This window comes from Vipera ursinii (assembly GCF_947247035.1).
Source record: "Vipera ursinii genome assembly, chromosome: 1".
Lineage (NCBI taxonomy): Eukaryota > Metazoa > Chordata > Lepidosauria > Squamata > Viperidae > Vipera > Vipera ursinii.
Window position 1 is genome coordinate 33,859,643 of NC_139512.1, and position 26,357 is coordinate 33,885,999.

Genomic DNA, 26,357 nt, shown 5'->3' on the forward strand with positions numbered 1-26,357 from the left:
AATGGAACATTCAGACCAATGTGGCATTGGCAACATTGTGTCAACTGCTATAGGAGAATTCTCTCAGGAATATATTTAAGTGCCCAATTACATTAAACCAAAAGTTTATTGACAAATTTTTGGTACTGGAAGCCTGAGAGTTATGGAGCACAAAACCTCTTTATTGATATATGCAAATCATCTTTAACTTATTGATTGCAGTAATAAACATTTGATTAGATATAAACAACACCAAACTAGTTAATTTTGTGATCAATAAGGTTAGGATTATTCATTGCATTAATATATATGAACATTAAAATATTTAATAGGACATATGAAGTATGAGATAATAAGACAGTGGTAATATATAACTTTATACAATGATACTTTTAGATTCAAAGGCCAAATAATTCTTGATCTGAAGCATTACTTTTACCTTAGAGCAGGGGTGTCAAACTGCCAGCCTGTGGGCCAATTGCATCATGTGGAGGCCATGCCCGCCCCAGCTCCAGCAATGCAAAAAAAGTTGCAATACGTCACAACATGTCACGTGACGCAGCAAGTTTGACACATGTGCCTTAGAGCTTTCTGAAAGCCTTGTCTTCCCAAGGTTAATTGCTAATTTCTTGCAGCTAGGCTTGAGGCTCTTTCTTAAGGTTAGCACTTTTGCTTATTTTATTAATACTTGTTACATTCTGTATCTCTGAGAATTTTTACTACCTACTTGCTTCCTAGCTTAGCTAGCATTTTTATTTGGACTGAAAAAATGCAGATGGGTTGGGAGCTTTTTTTCGGACACCTATTTTTTTTAAATCCATTGATTAGTTGTGCCAGGAAAACTACAGGTGAAACTCGAAAAATTAGAATATTGTGCAAAAGTTCATTTATTTCAGTAATGCAACTTAAAAAGGGAAACTAATATATGAGATAGACTCATTACATAAAATTGTTCATAAAATTAATCAAATATCAAAGATGCATGACTGTCACATAGATTTGTCCCTTTAGTTTTGGCTTCTGTTATTATACTGATAAGCTGTTGGTTTTGTATTTAATGAAACCTAAGTTACAACTGTTGCTTATATTGCAGGTACTACAGGTGAAACTCGAAAAATTAGAATATCGTGCAAAAGTTCATTTATTTCAGTAATGCAACTTAAAAGGGGAAACTAATATATGAGATAGACTCATTACATGCAAAGCAAGATAGTTCAAGCTGTGATTTGTCATAATTGTGATGATTATGGCTTACAGCTCATGAAAACCCCAAATCCACAATCTCAGTAAATTAGAATATTACATGCAATCAATAAAACAAGGAGTGTACATAGAACAATATCGGACCTCTAAAAAGTATAAGCATGCATATGTACTCAGTACTTGGTTTGGGCCCCTTTTGCAGCAATTACTGCCTCAATGCGGCGTGGCATGGAAGCTATCAGCCTGTGGCACTGCTGAGGTGTTATGGAAGACCAGGTGCTTCAATAGCTGCCTTCAGCTCTTCTGCATTGTTTGGTCTCATGTCTCTCATCTTTCTCTTGGCAATGCCCCATAGATTCTCTTTGGGGTTCAGGTCAGGCGGGTTTGCTGGCCAAGCACAGTAATCCCACGGTCATTGAACCAGGTTTTGGTGCTTTTGGCAGTGTGGGCAGGTGCCAAGTGCTGCTGGAAAATGAAGTCAGCATCCCCATAAAGCTCGTCTGCGGAAGGAAGCATGAAGTGCTCTAAAATCTCCTGGTAGACGGCTGCGTTGACCCTGGACTTAATGAAGCACAGTGGACCAACACCAGCAGATGACATGGCTCCCCAAATCAACACAGACTGTGGAAACTTCACACTGGACTTCAAGCATCTTGCAGTGTGTGCCTCTCCATTCTTCCTCCAGACTCTGGGTCCTTGGTTTCCAAATGACATGCAAAAGTTGCTCTCATCAAAAAGAGGACTTTGGACCACTGAGCAACAGACCAGGTCTGTTTTTCTTTAGCCCAGGTAAGACGCTTCTGACGTTGTTTGTTGTTCAGGAGCGGCTTGACAAGAGGAATACGACATTTGAAGCCCATGTCCAGGATCCGTCTGTGTGTGGTGGCTCTTGATGCATTGACTCCAGCCTCAGTCCACTCCTTGTGAAAGTCCCCAACACTTTTGAATGGCCTTTTCCTGACAATCCTCTCCAGGCTGCGGTCATCCCTGCTGCTTGTGCACCTTTTTCTTCCACACTTTTCCCTTCCACACAACTTTCTATTAATGTGCTTTGATACAGCACTTTGGGAACATCCAACTTCTTTTGCAATTACCTTTTGAGGCTTTCCCTCCTTATGGAGGGTGTCAGTGATGGTTTTCTGCACAACTGTCAGGTCAGCAGTCTTCCCCATGATTGTGATTCCTACTGAACCAGACTGAGAGACCATTTTAAGGCTCAGGAACCCTTTGCAGGTGTTATGGCTTAATTAGCTGATTAGAGTGGGACACTTTGAGCCTAGAATATTGCACCTTTTCACAATATTCTAATTTACTGAGATTGTGGATTTGGGGTTTTCATGAGCTGTAAGCCATAATCATCACAATTATGACAAATCACGGCTTGAACTATCTTGCTTTGCATGTAATGAGTCTATCTCATATATTAGTTTCCCCTTTTAAGTTGCATTACTGAAATAAATGAACTTTTGCACAATATTCTAATTTTTCGAGTTTTACCTGTAGATAAGATTCTTTGTCATTAGAAAAAAAGAATTGTTTTCTTTTTGACCATATAGTATGTGATAGAGGTAGCAATTTGTGATGACTTATTATCAAATCTAAACTAATATACCAATTGATACCAATCCAAAAGCTTACATCAGGGGTGTCAAACACAATTTCATTGAGGGCCGCATCAGCATTGCGGTTGCCCTCAGGGGGCCGGGTGGGTATGGCCAGGGTGGGCGTGGCCTGGGTGGGCGTAGCTAGAGTGCGTATGGCCTACTGGGTGGGCATGGCCAGCTCTACATCGTTCGCATCAAGGGTGCCTATGGGGGCCTGGGCAGGAGTGGGACAGATCTGAGGGTCTCTGGCAGAAGGAGGGTCTCTGGGCCAGGGCCAAGGCAGTGGGGGCCGTTCCCTCACTGTTTCCAGGATGGCTTCGCGGGCCACATGAAACCACTTCGCGGGCCGGATCTGGCCCCCGGGCCTTGTGTTTGACATGTCTGGCTTACATCATTATACAATATACAAATTTTAACTTGAGATTTCCTCTTGTTTTCAAACAGCCAAACCATTTACACAGTTGGTGAAGGAAATGCAACTTCATCGAGATGACTTTGAAATCATAAAAGTCATTGGCAGAGGTGCATTTGGTGAGGTAAGATACCTTTAAAACTCCCAGATGATTAAGGAAACATATTGTTGACTGTTTGATGAATAAAGTTTCTTCCAGTGGAGGAATTCCTTTTTTTGAACCTACCTCTCTTCTACAATGGAAACTAGCTACATAAAGATTATCTGTATGGTATGTTACGTCTCACAATATTATTTATAATGAATTATAATGTTATGAATTTATAACAACCAAGCCCAGTGTATAAGTTAAAAACAAATGCTACAAATAAAAACAAAAAGAAATCAGGAGATTAATATATACAACACATTAACAAAATTCTCACAAAGGCACATATTTCCTAACCAAGAGCTTGCGGAAACAGCCAGATCTTCCAAGACCTATTTAAAGAATGTCAAGATCAAGATAACTCAGACCTCTAGAGATTACTATTACACAATGCAGGCAGGCACTGTGACAAAAAAAATCAGATATCTTTTAAAGACGGACTCTGGAATATGCCCATTCTGTCAGATCTTACTGAATGGGCAGAAAAAAATAGGAAAAAGATGGTCTCTCAGATAGCTAGGCCCTAGTCCATGAAGAACTTTAGAAGTCTTAAATAGCACTCTGAATTGCAACAGTTTTCATTCAAAGATGTTACACAAACATTTCAAGATGTGTCAATAACTTCACCTGTTGATGTGCTCTAGATCAACTGTAGTTTTGGGGTGGTTTTCAAGGGTCAGGAACCCCTTGTCATAATCATTCATAACTTATTATCTTTGTGTGTGGATTATTGCAACATGCAACAATGAAGATACCTCCTGGCTATAGCTGGATCTACTCTTCAAGCAGGAGTTACGAGTCCAGCTTGCACACTAGTTTTCTCCTGGGGAGTACTACCCCATTTCAGAACAGAACAGAATAACAGAGTTGGAAGGGACCTTCGAGGTCTTCTAGTCCAACCCCCTGCTTAGGCAGGAAACCTATACCATTTCAGTTAAATGGTTGTCCAATCTCTTCTTAAAAACTTCAGTGTTGGAGCATTCACAACTTCTGGAGGCAAGTTGTTCCACTGATTAATTGTTCTAACTGTCAGGAAATTACTTCTTAATTTTAGGTTTTCTCTTCTTGATTAGTTTCCATCCATTGCATCTCATCCTGCCCTCGGGCGCTTTGGAGAATAGCTTGACTCCCTCTTCTTTGTGGCAATCCCTGAGATATTGGAACATTGCTATCATGTCATCCCTCATCCTTCTCTTCATTAAACTAGACATATCCAATTCCAGCAACCATTCTTAATATGTTTTTGCCTTCATTCCCCTAATCATTTTTGTTGCTCTTCTCTGCACTCTTTCTAGAGTCTCAACATCTTTTTTACATCATGGTGACCAAAACTGGATGCAGTATTCCAAGTCTGGCCTTACCCAAGGCATTGTAAAGTGGTATTAATACTTCACATGATCTTGATTCTATCCCTCTAGTAATGCAGCCCAGCACTGTGTTGGCTTTTTTGGCAGCTGCAGCACACTGCTGGCTCATATTTAAATGATTATCCACTAGGACTCCAAGATTCCTCTCACAGTTACTGTTATTGAGCTTGGTACCACCTGTGCATTTGGTTTTTCTTGCCTAAATGTAGAACCTTATTTTCTTCATTGAATTTCATTTAGTTAGATAGTGCCCAATGTTCAAGTCTCTCAAGATCCTTCTGTATCTTAAGCCTATCTTCTGGAGTATTGGCTATTCCTGCTGGCTTGTCATCTGCAAATTTGATGAGTTCCCCATCTATCCCCTCATCCAAATCATGGAAGAATGCATGCTGCCAGACAAAAATACCCAGCCACTTAGTCTTATCAAGACTGAGTTTAAGTTTCTTTCTTCTCATCCAACCCCAGTAGCCTTCAGACATTAGTATAAGACAGAATCCTTTGGTCAGATTGGGCTTGAGATTTTCAATTTGATATCACCAGCATATTGATGATATATGAGCCTCTGTTGATGAATGACATCACCCAACATTTCATGTAAATGTTAAACAGGATGGGTGAAAACATCCAATCTAGTGCCATCCTGTACCCACTTTTCAATATCTTCAATACCAATAGAATTGACTACAGAGAAAGAACCACTGCAATACTGTGCCTCCACTCTTATTCCCGCAGTCCATCCAGAAGGTTACCATGGTCAATGGTATCAAAAGCCACTGAGAGATCTGAACAATTGCACCGCTGCTGTCCTGACTCTGTGAGATGTTACTGACAAATGTGTTCAATGCCATCTGTATACTATGCCCCAGGGCAAAGTTAAAAGTCCAGGACAAAGTCCCCTAAAGTCCAATGAAAGTATAAATAGTTGTGCTTAAAAGATATTCTAGTCTCAGGACAAAGGTAACCTAATTATTTTCTCTGCTATTATTAGGACCAGTCATTATTTTTAAATCATCTATCAAGTCGCAGTGTTCTTACTAAAGATGTCAGTATGTTATTCAGTTAATTTTGATTGTCCCCCAAATATATTTACATAATAGAAGCCATATATATTCAATTTCATTTATGATAATTTTTTTTCTTCAGTTAAAATAGTCATAGCTATTTTTCTGTGGCTATGCCTCATTAGAGAATAGACTATTTGATTTCTTTCTGTGGCCTGGTATCACTTGCATGATTCTCCGAAGCTTTTAGGCAACGAGGATTTTTTCCCCATTACTTGCTATCTGTTGCTTTTAATTTGGATAGATGTGAGTTGATTACCACCCTCCCCCCATCAATAAAGGCTACAGCAAAGAAGAACACTTCAGATAGTCCTCAACACATGACCATTTGTTTAGTGACCATCCAAAGTTACAACGACACTGAAAATGTCATAAAATGAAAGAAAACTCACTTAACAACTGTCATGCTTAGCAATAAATTTTTGGTCTCAGTTGTGGTCGTAGGTCAAAAACTACCTGTAGTAAAATTAACTTTGCTCTTCAAGCCAAAACCTAAGTAAGAGAGTTCATGAAAACTTTCTACAATGTCAACTGTAATAAAAATGAGGGAACACCATTCACATGTCAGCCACTCCCTGTAGGGAACAAATTATGTCATTTTGGAAAGTAGCAAAGATTCTTAATGATGGATACAAGTAGTTTTCACTTACACCCCCAATTTGGCACAGAATCTGGATTGTTAAGCGAGATACCAATTCACTGCTTCACTCCCCTCCAGTTTTGCAGTGAGCTGTGGTAAGTTTTGCCGTTTGTTTCTTTGGGTGTTGTCTCTGATGGATGTCTTTTTCTCCTCATGTACCTTGTTTTCTTGTTTTTATCTGTAACATGCCAGAGTCAAGTGGCTTCAAAACTGAAATAAATAAGTAATACTAGAATGTCTTGGAGTTATTTTTACTTTTTAAATTGTAGGTTGCAGTTGTAAAACTGAAGTGCACAGAGCGCATTTATGCAATGAAAATCCTAAATAAATGGGAAATGCTTAAAAGGGCAGAGGTAAGTCTGATATTTTCAATTCAGATTTCTTTATAAATGGCATTAAAAAAGGTAATGAAGTTTTGCCGGCATTAAACAGTTACTACTTAAGCACATAGGAATTTTATTTTTTCCCTGAAGATTTTTTATATCAAATATCATATTTTTGTGGCATTTATTGCTATCTGCATTATATTTACCAATCTGTCTGCCCCAGTTTTTTTCATATAGCTTGATTATTACTTATATCAAAATCAAGTTAATTACTAGATGGAAGCTTGGACTTTGGTTAATTGAAAGTCAGGATTTCAAGGAAGGCTCATGTTTTGTTTCCTTTTTATAAAGAATTAGATTTTGCACAAATAAATCAAGCATTGTTATTAAATAAATTTACATATTTTATTATAATAGATATTTAATGTAATATGCATTATATCATACATAAAGCAAGAATTCATTAGCCAATATTTTTTAAGTATGAAGATTTATACAGCTTTATTTTCCTGTTCAAGCATGCTTGATTCTCAGAGACTGCCTTGATCAGTCCCTGAAGTTTTCTTGGCAAGTTTTTTTTTCAGAAGTTGCTTCCCAGTGTTAGGGCTGAGAGAAAGTGAGTAACGCAAAGTCACCCAGCTTGTCACTGAAGCAGTAGGCGTGAGCTTAGATGGACTCCAGAAGATGGTAGAGGACAGGAAGGCCTGGAGGAACATTGTCCATAGGGTCGCGATGGGTCGGACACGACTTCGCAACTAACAACAACAACAACAAATCGAGGTTTCTAGTCTGATACCGTAACAGGTTCACTAAAATGATGTATCAAAATAATAATAATAATAATAATAATAATAATAATAATAATAATAATAATAATAATAATAATAATAATAATAATAATAATTTTATTTATATACCGCCCTTTTCCCGAAGGACTCAGGGCGGTGAACAGGGCAGACATATAAAAAATACAAAAATACAAAAGTTAAAAAGAATTAAACATATGCCCAAGCTAAAAACAGTAAATACATATATTAAAAATGACAATAAAAACCCAACCCATCCCCCATCAGGCCAAGCCGGCTTGTTCAAATAAATGTGTCTTCAGATCGCGACGGAAGGAGGCCAAATTCAATAGCCAAATTCAATAAGAATTAAAGAGTTTTTGGTGAAGATATACAAAATATTTCAATATTTCAAATCCAATTGATTTGAATTTAAAATGCCTTAATTTGAATTTAGAATATCCCATCCAAATGTGAAACTCAAAATGGGCCCATTTCAACCATTTTGGAAATGGGTAAGTTTGAAGAGGCCTCAAAAGGCTTGAAACAGCCCGTTTCATATTCAAAACAGTTGTATCTCAAAGTAGGGCATTTCAAACTCTCGACTTGCTTTTTTCATACCACATTTGTATAGATACAGGCTTACATACATTAGGGATCCTAAATCTCTAACTATTTTGAAGAGGATGCTGAATCAGTGCAGATTAGTTCCCACTAGGCTTACGTAGGAAAGTCCTGCTGTTCAGCACTCTATATTGTGTAAAGCTTTTCAAATATCTTAAGAGAAGGCCCACTTACGATGAATTGCTGGATATATTCCCAAATTATAAAACATAGATAAATGTTTCTGACCCGGACTTTAAACAAATACTATAATCTTTTCCACCAAAATAATATTTGCTGAAAAGTTACAACCTTGTACATTATGTCATAAGGAGGTTGATTTTTGTAGTGCTAATTTATAGCCGATTTAGAAATTTCCATCATGCTACCTAGTATAGTTCAAATTATTACAATTAGTAGTTCATAATTATGTAATTATACTTATTCTGGGATATGCCACAATGAAAGAAGAACTAGTGGATAATAAAACTATTAGGCAAAAATAAGGAACTGGGTAGTTCAAGCATGAAAGTAAGGAAAAAGTAAATTGACCATGTGTTTCTGCACTAACTGAACTTAGTGAAGCATATTTTTGAGTGATGCATAGAAATGTTCTGTGTTATGACCCTGAAGCCAACTGACGGATTATTTAAGAATCCTCCACTTTTACATCATCATAGCTTCTATAAAAATGATTACAACAGTTTATAGATAATGCTGATTCAGCTTAACAAATTCATAATTATTTGATACGTTTGGCAAGATATTTTTCTTATTGAAATTAATATATACCAGTGAACCTCTAAAGAGAGGCAGTTTAAAAGTTTAATGTAAGGTAGATGATTCCTCGGCCTGTCTGATACTATCTGATACTATCCTTAGTGTTGCCTGATTTAAATGAGTTTGAATTTGTTATTGTTTGTGGAAACTTGGAGAGTAGTCACATATTCATACAGTTTGAATGGAAAAGTCCCCAGTTTGAACAAATTAGAAGCTTTTGAAGAAAGATGCAGTTAGAAAACACCTTGCCACGTCAGAGACTATTTTGTGGCAGTTCTTATGACTTATCTAATTCTGAAATTTAACATTTAAATTTATAATAGTGGCTGGAGTTTGGAAGTAGGGTTAATAGTTGTTTGAATAAACTTGGAATTTGTGGTTCAAGCTACATAGGAGGTAGAAGTAAGAGACCCATGCTCTGGATTTAAGAGTTCAGATAGGAAATTAGGTGGAAATATGTTCTATGATCAGTGCTTAAAAATCCTAATTTTAAGCTTTGTTCCTAAAAACTAGATACTAATACGTGTTTTACATCCTTTGTAACATAAAGCCTTCAGCCAGGACATTCATTAAAACATAAGGAAGTACTTCTTCTGAACTCATAGTTATCTTCCCCTTTTTGTTTCTCTTGGAAGTAATCATGGCCCTTAAATATTTAAAGCATATAAGATTAGTGGGGGTGAGTAGAGGGAGAAATAGGCTGAGAGATATGTGACTTAAATGATATAGGTGAGGAATTCAGCTCCCATTTCCAGGAAATATTAATGGATAAGTTGGGAAGGTTTGTACTGCCCATTCTCTAGTCTATTTTTGATTTGTTTTATTTTAAGTAAACATTTTGTAAGTTTCATATTCTCTTGAAGGCTATCAGTATGCTCACCTTTAAGAGTCTGGATATTGCAGTAGGTATTTTAACAACATTCAGATTAATATAAAATTAAATGTTATTTTAAGAATCCAATTCTACCATGCTTTTTAAATTTCATTTTAAAATAATTTTTGGTTCACTATGAAAAGTTTTGTTCCTTGGTTTAGATACTGAATTATTGCAGAGGTATATTTACGAATGTTACAATTTTACCTTCTATAAACAATATCATTTTTGCATCCTTGTTTGTCAAAGTCAAGAGATTAATTAAACAACTTTTTCTCCCTTTTTTACTTTCTTATTTCTAGACTGCTTGTTTCCGAGAAGAGAGAGATGTTTTGGTGAATGGAGACTGTCAGTGGATTACAACATTGCACTATGCTTTTCAAGATGAAAACTATTTGGTATGTGTGTACAACAAGCCTATAAAGAAGTAGTTCATAATCTGGTTTCTCAGTTCAAAATATTTTGAATTCAGAGCATTATCAACTGTATTTATCTAAAAGGAAGATTTCTCCTCCCTGCTTCCAGTAAGGCCATCTGTGAGGGGAAGGAGATTTTCATAGAATCACAGGGCTGGAAGAGACCATAGAGGACTTCTAGTCCAACTTCCTGTCCAATTCAGGAGTCCTTGTACCTTCCAGTCAAATGGTTGTCCAGTCTTTTCTTGAAAACCTCAGTGATGGAGCACCCACAACTTTGGGAGGCAAGCTATTCTATTGATTAATCATTCTCACTGTCAGGAAATTCCTCCTTATTTCCAGATTGGATCTCTCTCTGATGAGCTTACATTCATTGCTTCTTATCCTAGAGTAAATCAATAACCTTTCCCCTGTGATGGCCCTTCAATTATTGGAAGATTGCTTTCATGTTTTCCCTGAGCCTTCTCTTTGTTAGGCTGAACATACCCTTTCCCTTAGCTGTTCATTGTATGATTTACCCTCCAGACCCCTTAACATCTTTGTTGCTGTTCTCTGCACTCTTCTTAGGGCCTCAGCATCTTTTTTGTATTGTGACCAGAACTGGATGCAGTAGTCCAAATGTAACCTCACTAGTGCAGTGTAGAATGGTACTCTCACTTCCTGTGGTCTTGATGCTATCCTTCTGTTGATGCAGCCTAGGAGTGTGTTGGCTTTTTTGGCAGCTGCAGCACGCTGCATAAGCAGTGATTCACCAGAACACCTAGATCCCTCTCACAGGCACCACTGTTGAGCCAGGTACTGCCTATCCTATATCTGTGCCTTGGTTTTTCCTGCCGAAGTGCAAGACCTTACTTTTCTCACCACTGAACTGCATCTTTTTGGACAGGGTCCAATCTCAAGTCTGTCAAGATCATTCTGAATCTTGAGTCTATCTTCCAAAGTATTAGTAATTGCCCCCAGCTTGGTGTGATCCAATTTGGTGCCATTTTGATTTGCATTTGTTGAGAATACCAAAACAGAAAAAAAATAAGAGGTACAAATATTTAAACAAACCGCTGAAAAGGAAGGAATCATTTCAGCGGAAGTAGGAGAAACCACTGTTATAGCCCACCATCATCTTCTAATGAAGAGAAGACAAGAATATTTATTAGCACTCTCTAATTGGTAATTTTTTGCGGTGGGGAGAGACTGAGGATTCAAGAAAATCATGATTGATCAATGGATAGAGAAGCTCTTTATTGCAGTTCTTTAGCCTTCATGCTTCAAGGATGATGATATAAAAATGGGGCTACCAAATTGAATGAAAGAACTAAAAGTCCTAAGCATTCTTTCTTGGAAGTAAGGGACACAGAAGTTAAATGCATTTAGTCTGCAGTTGTGATTATGATTGCAGCCCAGTATGGAGACCTCCAGTTTTCTTCTTGCAGCTCAGAACCCAAGAATTTCTTCCTTACTTTACATTCCATTTACATAGAATAAGCTTGGCTAAGCAGAACTTCCACAGCATAGCACACTTACTGCAAATAAACATGCAGAAATTTATAGTAACCAAGCCCACATTTCTGCAATCTCTCACTGCAGTGAATGTATGCAAACTTGTGTGTAATATCTGTAGGACTGGTTTGTGTGTCTCTTTGTATATGCAGATTGGTGCTTAATTAAATGTACAGATGGGATACCTTATTTTACAGGCAATTATTTGCAATCATTAATTTAATTGAACATCAAACATTTGTCTTGGTTGTATTCTTTCTTGGAATGGGCCTCTGATTCTGTTCTTTTCTGAAATATAATAAGGAGTAAACATTTTTATAAAATAATTTAAAATAGAAATTGGCAATCACAATTGAAAAGTAATTTAATCTTCTAAAATCTAGAATCATCTTCCTTTTGGGTGAATATGTAACTGTTTACTTTCTTATTTTGAAAGAAAAATCCAAAACAAGCCATTTACAAGTTACTTTATTTTCCATCTCTAGTTTGCTATTAAGTACAATGAGCTAGAGTTAACTTAATTAGATAAATAAATTGTTCAGTTGAACACTTATCATCTAGCTACTTATCTTGGCACAGTGCTATTAATGTGTCATTTTATATACAAAATCTCAAGACTGCTGTTAAAATACAGAAGTGGCCAAACCGGTTTGTGGGCCAACTGTGGCTTCTGTAATGTTCATTTTCAGCTCTGAAGCACTTGCGGACAGTAAAAACTGGAATAGTATTGAAAAGAAACCACCTGTACCTTTACAGTACAATCCTATGCATGTTTACTCAGAAATAAATCTTGGTGATTTCAATGAGTTACTACCAGGTAAGTGTGCATAGGATTATATCCCTGGTATAAATGTTTGGAGGTTCCTAAATGGTTTACATCCAATCAGAAGTAAATTGCCATCTTGTCAAAAAAACTGAGATGGAAAAAATACAAATAGTTACTTGGGATATTCTAATTGCTTTGGTCTTTGAGAAGGTTGTTAAGGAAAGGAATTCCAAAGGAAGAATTTCAAATGTCTGAAATAGAGGCAGTTTTTAAGAACCTTGACAAAAGTACAGATGACTGAGAGCTAGCTCCCTCCTTTGTTCATATCACATTAATTCACCGATTTATTATCACAATGTTACTTTGCAGTCTGATTAGGCAGAAGCCTTAATTTATAATTGTCAAAATTACACATAATATTGTTTAACACTCTTTAAAAAGTTCAGTAGAGCACATTTAGGTCATAAAGTATATTTCACCCATGGTTTCCCTGTTGATGTATGAGGCCATTTTCGATAATGTTTTCATTTTTATATTTGTTTAAGATGTGGACAGGAATTAAAATATTTTATTCTGATCAGCCTAAGCTAGAAAAAAATAGGAAAATAGTGTATTTAAATGAAAAGTTCTAATTAACAAGCAATTATTATGTATAGCTTGGCTAAACTATATTTTCCAGCAATTTACTCTTGTGATTTAAATTGCTGCCAGGAAATACTGACACCGAACTACTGAATTGCTGTTATTTAGATTTAATATAGCTGCCCACTCCTATGGAATAGAATAGAATAGAATAGAATAGAATAGAATAGAATAGAATAGAATAGAATAGAATAGAATAGAATAGAATAGAATAGACTATCAAGGAAACTTTTATCAAAGTAAAATTCACCTATGCAAAATCTACTTTGTTGACTATAACTGCAGTGAATCCCCTTTTTATGATAATTAATTGAAAGGAATTTATGACATGAATGTTTTCATACAACAATTGAGGCAGTGCATTTTGGTTTTGCAACTAATCTTTTACCCAAATAATGACAGCTTCATCATAATTCTTAGCCTCAGCATAATTATTGCATCATGTATCAATTGGGACCATATTTTAGCATCCTAAACCATACATTTCATTGGTTTTTACATAGGACATTTGAATTACTTTTTCCCCAACAAAGGAACATTATGATCAGAATTTTTTTCATTCCCATTTTCCTTTTAAATTATTCCTATGACAGTTACTAAGTTTGAAGTGATATTTCTTTAATTATATGTATTGAGGCTTCCCTTTTGTAAACTAGTATATGTATATGAAATAGTAGGGGGAGGGAGAATGTCTCTAGCTTGTGAAATAGCTTAAATTAATTTAAATTCCCATGTTTATTTTAATTGGATAATTTAATTATTAGTTAAGAGGGAGCAGTGAAAGTCAGTGTGTCCAGTTAAACCACTCACTTTGATTCCAGTTTTCACAAGCATCTATTAAAGTTGTATTCAAGTGAATATTTCATTTAATCAGTTATGATATAATTCTGCAGTGATTCTTACCAGTAAGTGTTCTTGTTTTTTAGTATTTAGTAATGGACTACTATGTGGGTGGTGATTTGTTGACATTACTTAGCAAGTTTGAAGACAAGCTTCCGGAAGATATGGCCAGGTTCTACATTGGTGAAATGGTTCTTGCTATTCATTCCATTCATCAGCTTCATTATGTGCACAGGTAAGGTGTCTTATTGTGGCATATAAATACAGGTAGTCCTTGACTTATGACCACAATTCAGCTCAAAATTTCCATTGCTAGGTGAGACAGTTGTTAAGAGAGTTTTGCCCAATGTTATGTTCTTCCTTTCCACAATTGTTAAGTGAACCACAGTAGTTGTTAAGTTAGCAGTGTAGTTGTTAAGTGAATCTGGTTTCCCCATTGACTTTACTTGTCAGAAGGTCACAAAAGGCGATCACAGGACCCTGGCATACTGCAACCATCATAAATATGAATCATTTGCCAAGCATCCAAATTTTGATCGTGTGACTATGGGGATCCTGCAACAGTCATTAAGTGTGAAAAAGAGTCATAAGTCACTTTTTTCAGTGCCATTGTAACTTTGGTCACCAAATGAATGGTTTTAAGTCATGGACTACCTGTATTAAGCTAATTAAATATAAAATAAAGCTATAGATTTTGAAAAATACAGGAACAAATGGAAATGTAAACAGTAAGATGTTGTTATGAGTATATTTTTTCTCTTAAAATAATGCTCCTATTTGTAATTCCAGATTGTGGCCATGCCCACCTTCAAATATTGTAAGCTACTGGGGGCTCAAGCAGACCAATTTACCTTTCACTTCCCTTCTCTTTCCTTGACAAGAGCATACAGTCAATATGCTCATTCTTCCTTCTGTAATCAAATAGTCATTTAAATTTACAGAATGTATATTTCCACCTCTTCAATTTTTGGTTGGTTCAGTTTAAATTACAGATTGAAGGACATTATATAAAAAGAGGGTTTAAGGCAAAATGTTGCAGGAAATGTTTAGTTGTAAACAGACCACATGGGTTTGGTGTGTGTTTAGAGGTGGAGAGGAACACCAATATATTTACTCTAATCAAGCTAAAAAAAGTGTTTCATCCAGATGTAGTTATTTTATTGTAACTTTTAAAACAATTGTAATATGACTTTTGTTGTAAAATATTTTTAAATGCAGTAGTCATAACTATGACAAAAGTTTTTCAACCTCATTTTAAAAAATTCCATGAATCCACTTAAAAATTGAAAACCTGTGTCAGTGAAGGAAAACTTTTAATATCCTAGTTGTCAGACAATAAGTTGCTGCACAAATGAGTCCTGTTACAGTTTTTCAAACTACTATTCTGAGCCTCAACCAAGGAAAGCTGGATATATCCTTCCTATAAGAATAAATAAAATGATTTATTTAATAAATAAATAAATAAATAAATTGTCCATTGTCTTTCACGCAACGGTTTTATGTGTGCTTTTGAGCACTCTAAATAAATAGGTGCATTTCTTATTCATAAGTACCAGCACGGCCAGTTTTCATGCTGAAGTAACTGTACTGTAAAAGACCACCGTTGCCACAAATTCAGTATGTCAGTGTAAAATCTACATGAAGGAAACTTCCTCATTTGCTTATGAGATTATATCTGGAATGTGATGCTGTATTTATGAAGAATAAAGAAAATGATATGTTCTTGAATTTAAGAGTACTTATCTTGACCTTTTTACTGTTGTAATCTTGAACAATGTCTGTACATGTTTATAAACATTAAGACAGCACCAAAAATAAACTTGTCTCACATAGATTTTTTTTTTAATGTAAGGTGACATTAGTTACAGGATTAGGAAGCTCAATCACTCCACACGCTCTTTTCTTTTAGGTATTGTCAAATATGTAGCCCAGGGTGTTGCGCTTTCTGTGAAGTAGCCCCACTTGTTTGCAGCAGTTTACTAACTCCACCCTATTGTATTTTAGGAGAGCTGTTAAAACTTGTTTTTTAAAGAAGCACTGGGTGGGGATCTTGTATAAGTTGCACTTGGCTGTTACTTGTTCGCAGTGACATTAATTTCTTTTTAATAACTTATTATTTTGTACTGTAGTTTATTAATTTAGTATACAGTTTAGGACACTATGCTTTGGTGGTTAAGGTACTGAACTAGAAAACTGCACCCTGAGAGTTCTAGGTCTCTCTTAGGTATGAAAGTGGGCTGGGTGACTTTGGGCCAGTTATTCTCTTTCAGTTCAGCCCACCTCACAGGGTGGTGGTATGGGGAAAATAGGCAAGTATACTGCTCAAAAAAATAAAGGGAACACAAGATAAGACATCCTACTATTAAATACAGTACATTTTGTTATGTAAGTGTTCCCTTTATTTTTTTGAGCAGTATATATTCTCTTGACTTGACTATGTATTTTTAAAAAGGTAGGATTACTGTTGTTGTTGTTGTTGTTATTAAATTCTTTTCTTAGAAGAAGAGAATGTAAGCCACCTATCCTATAGCATATGAGTCCTAGTAAATAAAGCAATACATCTGCACTATTTTATTTAATAGACTGCTACAAATCCTGAGATATCCTTTTAGCAGGTAAGTCAGTTCTAGATCTCGCAAAGGAATTAAACAATAATAATATTGAATTGCTGTGGAAACTTCTCAAGCTAATTAGTCTGTGCTGGCATGTATTAAATATGCAGTCCTCTGCATCATGGCATTAAAGATAAACTGAAGGGATAATTAAGTCAGAGTCAAGCTGGATTGCCAAAGATTTGTTTTCATGTGTATAAGTTCAGAATATCAAAAGGAGAATATTCATTTCTGAGATAGTTGAAACAGCTGGAAGGTGGGGGCTGTTTAAGTCACTAGTTAGTGGATGACATATAAAATATATCTTGGGAAAATTGGGCTTGTGGATTTTAGTGCAGAACAGCATCTGTCACAAATGAAATCCACTATTCTGTTGTTACTCCTATTTTGTGTTCTTCACACAGCACAATGTAATGCTACAATCTATATAAAACCATCGCAAACAATGTTGATTGTATAGAGCAGTGTGAGTAAAAGAGTTTGTTAATATTTCAGCAGGCTAATAGTTTTCCATTAAAGTAACTTTTATCTTGCTAAATACAAAATGGCTTTTGATAACCTTTTGATATTACTATATTACCTCAGGAAATCATTTGAAGACTTATTGCTTTGATCAGAGCTAGCTAGCAAAATGGAATTAATATAGCTGCCCATTAATGCTATTGCTTGCTTATTCTGCAATGTTATGCATGCTTACCTCAGAGTAAGCCCCTCCGTACTCAATGAGGTTTACCTTTAGTACACATGTATTGCATTACTGCATTTTGATTACATTGTACAGGAAAGAAACCTCTATTAGCTCTTAGTGTTTCTTTTTGCAGATTGTTTTGCTGGCAGAAAAAGTCCCTGTGTTAGTGAAGCTTTGAAAGAAATACCACAGTTTTAAAGCTCTTCCGTAGTTAATCACCTTCCTTCCTCTTATACTGTGAGAGGAAATGGGAGACAAAGTACGTGTTGTGCATTTTTATTGTTAAGTTGTTCTTAGGAATACGTGTTCCAAAAGAATCTTCGGTAAACAGATGAGAAACACGTGATAAAACCTGCAGTATATGTGCATATTGATCGAGTGTAAGATCTAGTTCGTAGCAATAGTTTTTCTTCACACATTGATTGTGCTATTTTTTCAGTGTAGAAAATGAGTTTTCTTTAATTTATGCTTGGAACTTTTCCTTCAGAATAATTTCATAAATACATTGTCACGAAGTATGGCAGATATATACTTGGTTTTTATTTTTGCTAGGTCTGTGAATTATTTTTTTTTTTTGCCTAATAAACATCCAGAACAAGCTTAGCAAATTCACACATCATTACGATTCAAATTAAATGTTCAATTTAGCAACAAAACCAAAGCAATTGTGAATGTTTGCATGTATAAAGATATCTTTCATTGTTGTTTGTGGAGCTATTTTTTGTGAAAACTATATAAATGTATTAAAATATGTACTTTGAAGGAAATAAAAAGTCAGGAAATTCTTTGACAAAGCAGCACAGTTCAAAAGTGATTTGGAAGAAATTTTTCACAATTTGTTCAAATGCAGTGCATCCAGACTGATGTTTGAAGACCCGTGTTTTGTTTCAGACTTTTGTACAAACTTGAAAAATAATGTACAATAGCTAAATAAATGAACCAAATTAGAAACTCCAAATTATTCTTTCAAATTATTTACAAAGTGTGCACATCCTATTCAGTGTGTGAATTTAATTTGATAGGCTTATGTAATCATAGCGATTCTTTATAGTATTCTTTATAGTGATATAAGGATTTATTTTTCTGGCATAGATTATTTGATCTTTTGCTGTTATAAAAAATCAGCTTTTAAATATAAATGTTATTATAAAATTGTCAGCATCCCATTTTTATAACAACTGACTTGATTTTAATGCTCATTTAGAGCATGTGGTTGAAGGTAATGTTCCAACTATGTGCCTCATTTAAAATAATATCTTTTTCTTTTTTGAAAAATCAGAGATATAAAACCTGACAATGTTTTATTGGATGCGAACGGCCACATACGTCTGGCAGATTTTGGATCCTGTTTAAAAATGAGCGAGGATGGCACTGTATGTATCAAAAAAGTATAGTTTTTTTAATAGACTACTTAAACTGCAGTGTGTTTGAACTTGTTTGGTGGTTATATTTGGAAGATATGTTACAAAATACTACATAAAGATACATGTAAAGATAAATATAGCAACATTTTATATTGAATCATTCTTCTGCAATATGTTTTATCTGGAACTGCTATGTATTCTTTATGAATGGAGTATCCTGTAATATTCACTTGTGTTTCCTGTTCTTATGCTGTTTCATGGCCAATTATTTTGCACACAAGAAAATGGTCATATGATTATTGTCATTTATACTTCATAATACAAGAAAGCATAAACTTTTCCTTTTGTATCTCAGTAATGCTTGTTGATCTGTAGACTTACACATGCATACAATTAAATTAATTTCTCCTTATATACTATTTTACATTAAGTCTTAGTATTTGTTTCTATTCAAGGTACAATCTTCAGTTGCAGTCGGCACCCCTGATTATATTTCCCCTGAAATACTGCAAGCCATGGAGGATGGCATGGGAAAATATGGACCTGAATGTGATTGGTGGTCCTTAGGTGTCTGCATGTATGAAATGTTATATGGAGAAACACCTTTTTATGCAGAGTCACTGGTGGAAACCTATGGGAAGATTATGAATCATGTAGTAAGTGCTATGAAATGTTTGCTCTTCTTAACTGTAATTTTCACAGAAATATGTAACATAGATCCAAGATCTTTGTGTTTGTGTACATGAGTAACTGCATTGCTCAATGTATCTTCTAAGAAAAATCTTCTGTGACTAATGTTCAGAACAGGTATTTCTCAGAGCTTTGTAATTGTATACTTGGAATATATCATTCAATTATTTCTGAAAACCTTTTCACTATACATTTTGTGGCAAAGTGGACTTAAAATGAGTACATGCAGCAAAAAAATACAAGTACAACATATTGCAATTAAGGATGTTTCTTCAGACAAGCAACTCCAAAGATACATGACTAACATTAAAAAACAGGAAGTCTAAAAACAAGAACACTTAACAAATTTTGAAGCTCAGGAAGCCTTCTGTAGTTATTTTAAAAAATGGTATGAATATACACCTACATGGAAGGAAGTGTGTAGTGGGGAGCCCCAGGGCTCTGGTCTGGGCCCACTGCTCTTCAACATCTTCATCAACGATTTGGATGAGGGGATAGATGGGGAACTCATCAAATTTGCAGATGACACCAAGCTGGCAGGAATAGACAATACTCCAGAAGATAGGCTTAAGATACAGGAGGATCTGAACAGACTCGAACACTGGGCACTATTAACAAAATGAAATTCAATTGTGAAAAAATAAGGTTCTACATTTAGGCAGGAAAAATCAAATGCACAGGTATAGTATAGGGGGTACCTTGCTCGATAGTAGTAACTGTGAGAGAGAGCTCAGAGTCCTAGTGGACAATCACTTAAATATGAGCCAGCAGTGTGCTGCAGCTGCCAAAAAAGCCAACACAGTGCTAGGCTGCATTAACAGAGGGATAGAATCAAGATCACGTGAAGTACTAATACCACTTTACAATGCCTTGGTAAGGCCACACCTGGAATACTGCATCCAGTTTTGGTCACCACGATGTAAAAAAGATGTTGACATTCTAGAAAGAGTACAGAGAAGAGCAACAAAGATGATTGGGGGACTGGAGGCTAAAACATATAGGGAACGGTTGCTGGAATTGGGTATGTATAGTTTAATGATGAGAAGGGTGAGGGGTGACATGATAGCAGTGTTCCAATATCTCAGGGGCTGCCACAAAGAAGAGGGAGTCAAGCTATTCTCCAAAGCACCTGAAAGCAGGACAAGAAGCAACGGATGGAAACTAGTCAAGGAGAGAAGCAACCTAGAACTAAGGAGAAACTTCCTGACAGTTAGAACAACTAACCAGTGGAACAACCTGCCTCCAGAAGTGGTGAATGCTCCAACACTGGAAGTTTTTAAGAAGAGACTGGACAGCCATTTGTCTGAAATGGTATAGGGTTTCCTGCCTTAGCAGGGGGTTGGACTAGATGACCTCCAAGGTCCCTTCCAACTTATTATTATTATTATTACACATTAAAAATATTTTGTCATAGAAAAGAATATTTTCAATTCAGATTTCCCTTCCTGTTCTTCAGGAGAGGTTCCAGTTTCCATCTCATGTTACTGACGTATCTGAAGAAGCAAAAGACTTAATCCAACGACTTATCTGCAGCAGGGAACGTCGTCTGGGGCAGAATGGAATAGAAGATTTCAAATCACATGCATTTTTTGAAGGACTCAATTGGGACAATATCCGAAATTTAGAAGCACCCTACATTCCAGAAGTTAGCAGTCCTTCAGATACATCAAATTTTGATGTAGACGATGATATATTGAGAAATCCTGTGAGTAATTACTGTATTTTCCTTTTTGTTTGCTTTCATTATCACTGATTTTCTTGCTTCTGAGCTGAATCATGACATCTTTGTTTGCAGGAGGGCATTCTGGAAGGAGTTTTATTGCTTAAAATCTCTGTTTCTAACTGTTTTGATATGAACTGGACAGACCTGGGAATATGTTTAATGCTTTTACTTCTATTCTGCTTTTGCCTACACTTCTTTTCTATATGTAGACCGTGTGAAAAAATGGCTTGTCTGATTAAATTTGTTAGAGTAAAGTTGATTTACCAGACTTCAGCTATGAGAGGAAATTTTTCTTTGGACGTCCCCCCAAAACAATAAAAGTCTGTTCAATATGTTGATTTGTGTAAATTATATCATTTATGACCTGACATCATGACACAAAGTTAATACTAAATCAAGAGTGTTCTCCAATAACAATTTGGAAACAAGAGTTCAAATTTTCCTTGATTTGCTATATAAATTAATATTAAATCTTACTTAGGTCATCTGCTTTGTACAATATCAATGTTCTAAAAGCAGCATGTATGAAACTATTAAATTTTTTTAAAAAATCATGTGCTATATTGATAACCAGACCTCAGAGTCCAAATAGTACCAATTCATAAATTTACATATAACCAGGGATATTTAAAACATGTTCTGGGCAGAGAACTTTCCATTCCCCCCCCCCCCCCTGGAAGCCCTAGTCATTGTCAGGAAATATACTTTTTGAAATAGGAATTGGTTCATAAGGATGGGCCACAAGACCATCTGCAGATGATCTCTCAGGCCCTGGGCTAAAATGGCTAGAGCTACTTATGATGTGTTTTCTGTGTCTTTGGCTTGTTTCACCATCCTGTTTTTACTTGTTCTTTATCTTGTTTCTCTCTTTTGATTGGACCTTGAAAGATTCAGTGCATTTCTCAAGGATCTGGAACATAGTATTTTGCCAAAACCCAATATAGAACATTTTAGCAATGTTGAATTCATTCAAAATAATCATTTAAACATGAGACTTTAGGCCATTCGAAGATTCTAACTTTTGTCTTTTATTTAAGAGACCAGAAATGGAAATGGTCTTAGATGGTTTTTCCATGTAGTATGAACAGATACCAATTATTTACACAATTCTATATATCTGTGTATTTCCTCCAGTAAACTAATAGAGGTATCTGCCTATGGTGAGGAGGGATATACGTATTGTACAATATTAAACTTTGGGGAAAAAATAATCATTGAGTTAATGTTTAAATTAAATCATATTTAGGAAAAATATTGATATCAAGGATTTTCTTTCTAAATGAAATTCCCATATCTTAGTTTCTCAGATACATTCATGGTCAAACTACATTTCATTTTCACTTTACATTTTATTCATTCATTTCACATCTAGCATGAACATTTCATTCTTTGCTTCAGAGTGGGACTGGGTTAAGTCAGAGTAAATTTTAAAGAACGAAGAGAGAAAAGTGAAAATAAAATAACTTGGTATTTAGAAAGACCCTTTATAGGGATATTATATAACTTATTTCTATGAAGAGAGAGAACCAGCATGGTATAATGGCTGAGATGCTGGACTTCTTAATCAAGGAAGAGCTCTGGATGACTTTGGGCCAGTCATTTTCTTGGAACACATCAGCATCAGGACTTGTGACAAGCCAGCTAATAAACAAAAAGCCCTAGTTGCCATCATGCGCTGATAGCTTTAGAAGTAAGTAAGCACAGTGCAAAAAGAAGTGGACTTCACAAGCATGTGGACAAATGTTAAGAACACCAGTACAATGTTCCTTCTACATTTGAAAAAAAAATATGCAAATACATACCATGCAATAAAGATATACCAGATCTGGTTATAAGAACAATTTAAATAATGCTCTATTAACAAATGAAAATGTTGTACAGAATTGCAAATAAATGAAGTATTTGTGGGAAGCATGATTTAAGTTTAGGATTCCCCCAAGCTGCTTTTGTGAGGATAGTGCACCTTAAAAGGCAGGTTGGAAGGCTTTTAAAAATTCTTTTAAATACATGCTTTTTCTGTTTATATTATGTTATACTTTCAATTTTGAATAGACTCATCATGTTTTGATTTAACATTCGTAATCTTGTTGTTTTGTGCAGGAAATGATACCACCCAGTTCTCATACTGGCTTTTCTGGGTTACATTTACCTTTTGTTGGCTTTACCTACACAACAGAAAGGTAGGTTCAGTTAAAAAAAAAAAAGAACTCACATGGAAGACTCTAACTCTAGGGAAGTCTTTACTTTTTATGATTAATTAGTATAACACTATCAGGTACAAATGCTTTACAGAATGATAAGGGAAAGAAAAAAAGTATTTTTCTATAATGGCAGTGTTACAGAGCAAATGTGAAGTAGCGTATATAATAATACATATGTATTATTGAAGCTTGGAATTCATTGGATCCAAGGCTGTATAGTACATCAGCTGATTTCTAAGGTTATAGAAGAAAAAGAAGGGAGGGGGGACCGACCTCCCTCTTTTCTGTTTTGCCCACATCAGTTCTACTGCTGCTTATGCTAATTATTTATATATAATAGCTCTCTGTGTTGATGGGACAAAAAAAGCTAAGTAATAGGTTTTGATTTATTTTATCTATTTATTAAATTTATATTGTGCCCCTCTTGCTATAAAGCAACTCAGATATAAATGTTTGATGGTTCATATCAGGTACTTATTCCAAAGTGATCCATTCATGGTTCCAACTACAATCCTAACTACAAAAAAAAAAATCAATTTTCTGTAAGCTTCAGCCTCACAGCATAGTGTATGTATTACGTGCATAGTAAATAATACAACTACTATTATTTCTATTATCTACATTTCTGAGTTATGCTAATATTCTTTGTTATTGGTTCTTTATTATTTTTATACATGATAGGTTGTTATCTTTTCTTTGTACTTCGTGCAGCTAGGGTAGTGTACCTAGTGTGTCCACATTAAATGTTGTCCTCAAACAGTTAAGGACTAATGATTATTGTAAAACTACTCAATGAGCGTCATAGACAGGTATCCTACAGGAAGGATGATAGATTAGCTATCCATGAGCTTAGTTACTTATAGATTTTTTTAGCTTATGTTAGTCTTGATTAAAGGAAAAACTTGCTCTCTGGCAGGCAAAAAGAAATATGATCTAGTGAAAATCATTTTCAAGCTCTTGTCATAAATGAATATAATGTTAGCAAACTGAACTTGAACCAGCTCGCTGGGCTGACTTAATCCAGAGGTTTGTGTTCCATCTTTCAAAGATGCTCCACGTTTTCCTGAGTGTTAAACCTGAGATTATTATGAAAAAAAAAGTAATGTACCCTCCCTTGGAAAGGCAAACTTCTCCTGTACCTCATTTGCCTGTCTTAAAAAGTGAAACAGAAAAGAGCACGTAGGAGCAATGGGATCAATCTTCTGCTTTAAATCACATTGGTGTAAAAGTTATTATTGCTACTTCCTTGCAAGTAAGCTTTCCTTTATGGGGTTGGAGTGAGCAAAAACAGATTGCTGTTTACTTGCCAGCTCACTCAGTAGGTAAATATTTATATAACTTATATAAGGTAAGATTTTATTAACTCCTCTGATTCTATTGAATTTTCAAAAGGAAGTTGCTTTTTAAAGTTGATTAAACTTGTTAATTAATGTGTCCACTGATTATTTTGTGTCTTAGCTGTTTTTCTGATCGAGGTTCACTTAGAAGTGTAATGCAGTCTAGTAGCATAACCAAAGATGAGGATGTCCAACGTGACCTGGAGAATAGCTTGCAAATAGAGGCATATGAGAGGAGAATACGAAGACTGGAACAGGAAAAGCTGGAACTGAGTAGGAAGCTGCAAGGTATACTTTCTCGTTGGCTTTCTTATATTCCATGTGGTGGAATAATATAATGTTATCATTTCTAACAGTTACGTTTTTCATTCAATTTAAGAGTCTACCCAGGCTCTTCAGTCCCTTCATGGTTCTACTCGCTTAACAGTGAACACAAATCGGGATAAAGAAATAAAAAAGCTAAATGAAGAAATTGAACGCTTGAAAAATAAAATAGCAGGTAAGTTTTGGAATATATTACTAAATCCAGTAATACAGCCGTAATTTGTGCTGTGCACTTTAAAAGGTGTGCTTCAGTCATTTTTGGGGGGGCTCTTTCATATGGCTATCCAGTTGGTTGATATTGTGAATTTGTAAAAACTTTCATTAAAACCTGGCTTTCTTACATTTAATGGTGCTGAGAACTGTCAATCTTAGTTCAGATTATTTAAATAAACTCCCATCTTCACATTTATTGCTGCTTTTTACAGCAGTGTCAATTACGTATTTGTATTATTTGTCTACATTTCCTTATATGAGCTACATAAGAAGGAGAAGAACTTATGGCTTTTAATACAATGTATTAATAAGTCTACTACCAGACACCTCCTAGTTATTTGTTTGTGAATTTTTATTGTTTGTAAAACTAGAGCTTGTCTCTTATGCAACTTAGTCAAGGAGGAAAATGAACAAGGCCCATATCATATCCCAAAGGTGCTTTTTTGCTTGAAGACGTTTTGCTTTTCTTCAGTTTTGAAGCAGCTTCTTGGATGAGAAGTGAAACGTCTTCAAGCAAAAGCAAATGAAATCCAGTTGCTTTTTGAAAAAACACCTTTGGGACAACTATGACCTGGATGACTGAGAATCTCCATAGAAGTGCATATCATATATTAAAACCATAAATGTTATGTAATCTTAATATATGGCATATTTAGGCAGGGTCTGTGATTGTTTTGAGATTATAGATGGGTTGTAGGTGAAGCAATTTAGAGTAATCAGTCTTTAAACAAGGTGTGTCCAACCCATGGCCTAGGGGCCACATGCAGCCCTGGACAACTAGTAATATGGCCCCATAAGGCCCTCTAAAATAAAGGATCTTTGTAATTTATATACCTTTTACTATATTATATATATTTAGTATGCAGCCCAGGACAATTCCTGTTTAATGTGGCTAGGCAAGCCAAAAGATTGGACATGCCTGCCTTAAACCATTGGAAGAATATTTGAATCAGAATCATGTGGCTTTTGTTATATAAGAATATTTATTTTAATTATTTTTTTCAGTTTGTAAAATGCTTTTTTAAAAATGTGCATCACTTATGTTGCAAAAGTCACAATTGTGAGTTTTGATTAAAATCCAATTGTTAATCCTCCTCCAGAGTTTAGAATGTAAGGTCATAATCCATTTTTTCCCCAACATAGTTATTTGCAGATGCAGCATAAATGTCAACTTTTTCAAATGTTTCCTAAGGAGAGCCAGTTTGATGTAGTGGTTAAAGGGTTGGTCTAGACACCCAGAGAATGTGACTTCTAGACCTCCCTTG

The 26,357-nt window shown here is 35.4% G+C and overlaps 1 protein-coding gene across 3 annotated transcripts in view; it reads left to right on the forward strand.

Moving 5' to 3' along the window:
• Window positions 1-26,357, forward strand: part of CDC42BPB (CDC42 binding protein kinase beta) — a 100,928-nt gene that overhangs the window by 21,058 nt on the left and 53,513 nt on the right. For all 3 annotated transcript variants that reach the window (XM_083359930.1, XM_083359928.1, XM_083359929.1), the window contains exons 2-11: window positions 3,231-3,322; window positions 6,684-6,767; window positions 10,085-10,180; window positions 14,027-14,175; window positions 18,520-18,613; window positions 19,060-19,260; window positions 20,751-20,999; window positions 23,118-23,197; window positions 24,677-24,843; window positions 24,935-25,054. In XM_083359930.1, the coding sequence (XP_083216056.1) occupies window positions 3,231-3,322; window positions 6,684-6,767; window positions 10,085-10,180; window positions 14,027-14,175; window positions 18,520-18,613; window positions 19,060-19,260; window positions 20,751-20,999; window positions 23,118-23,197; window positions 24,677-24,843; window positions 24,935-25,054 (1,332 nt within the window). The remainder of the gene's footprint in view (window positions 1-3,230; window positions 3,323-6,683; window positions 6,768-10,084; window positions 10,181-14,026; window positions 14,176-18,519; window positions 18,614-19,059; window positions 19,261-20,750; window positions 21,000-23,117; window positions 23,198-24,676; window positions 24,844-24,934; window positions 25,055-26,357) is intronic.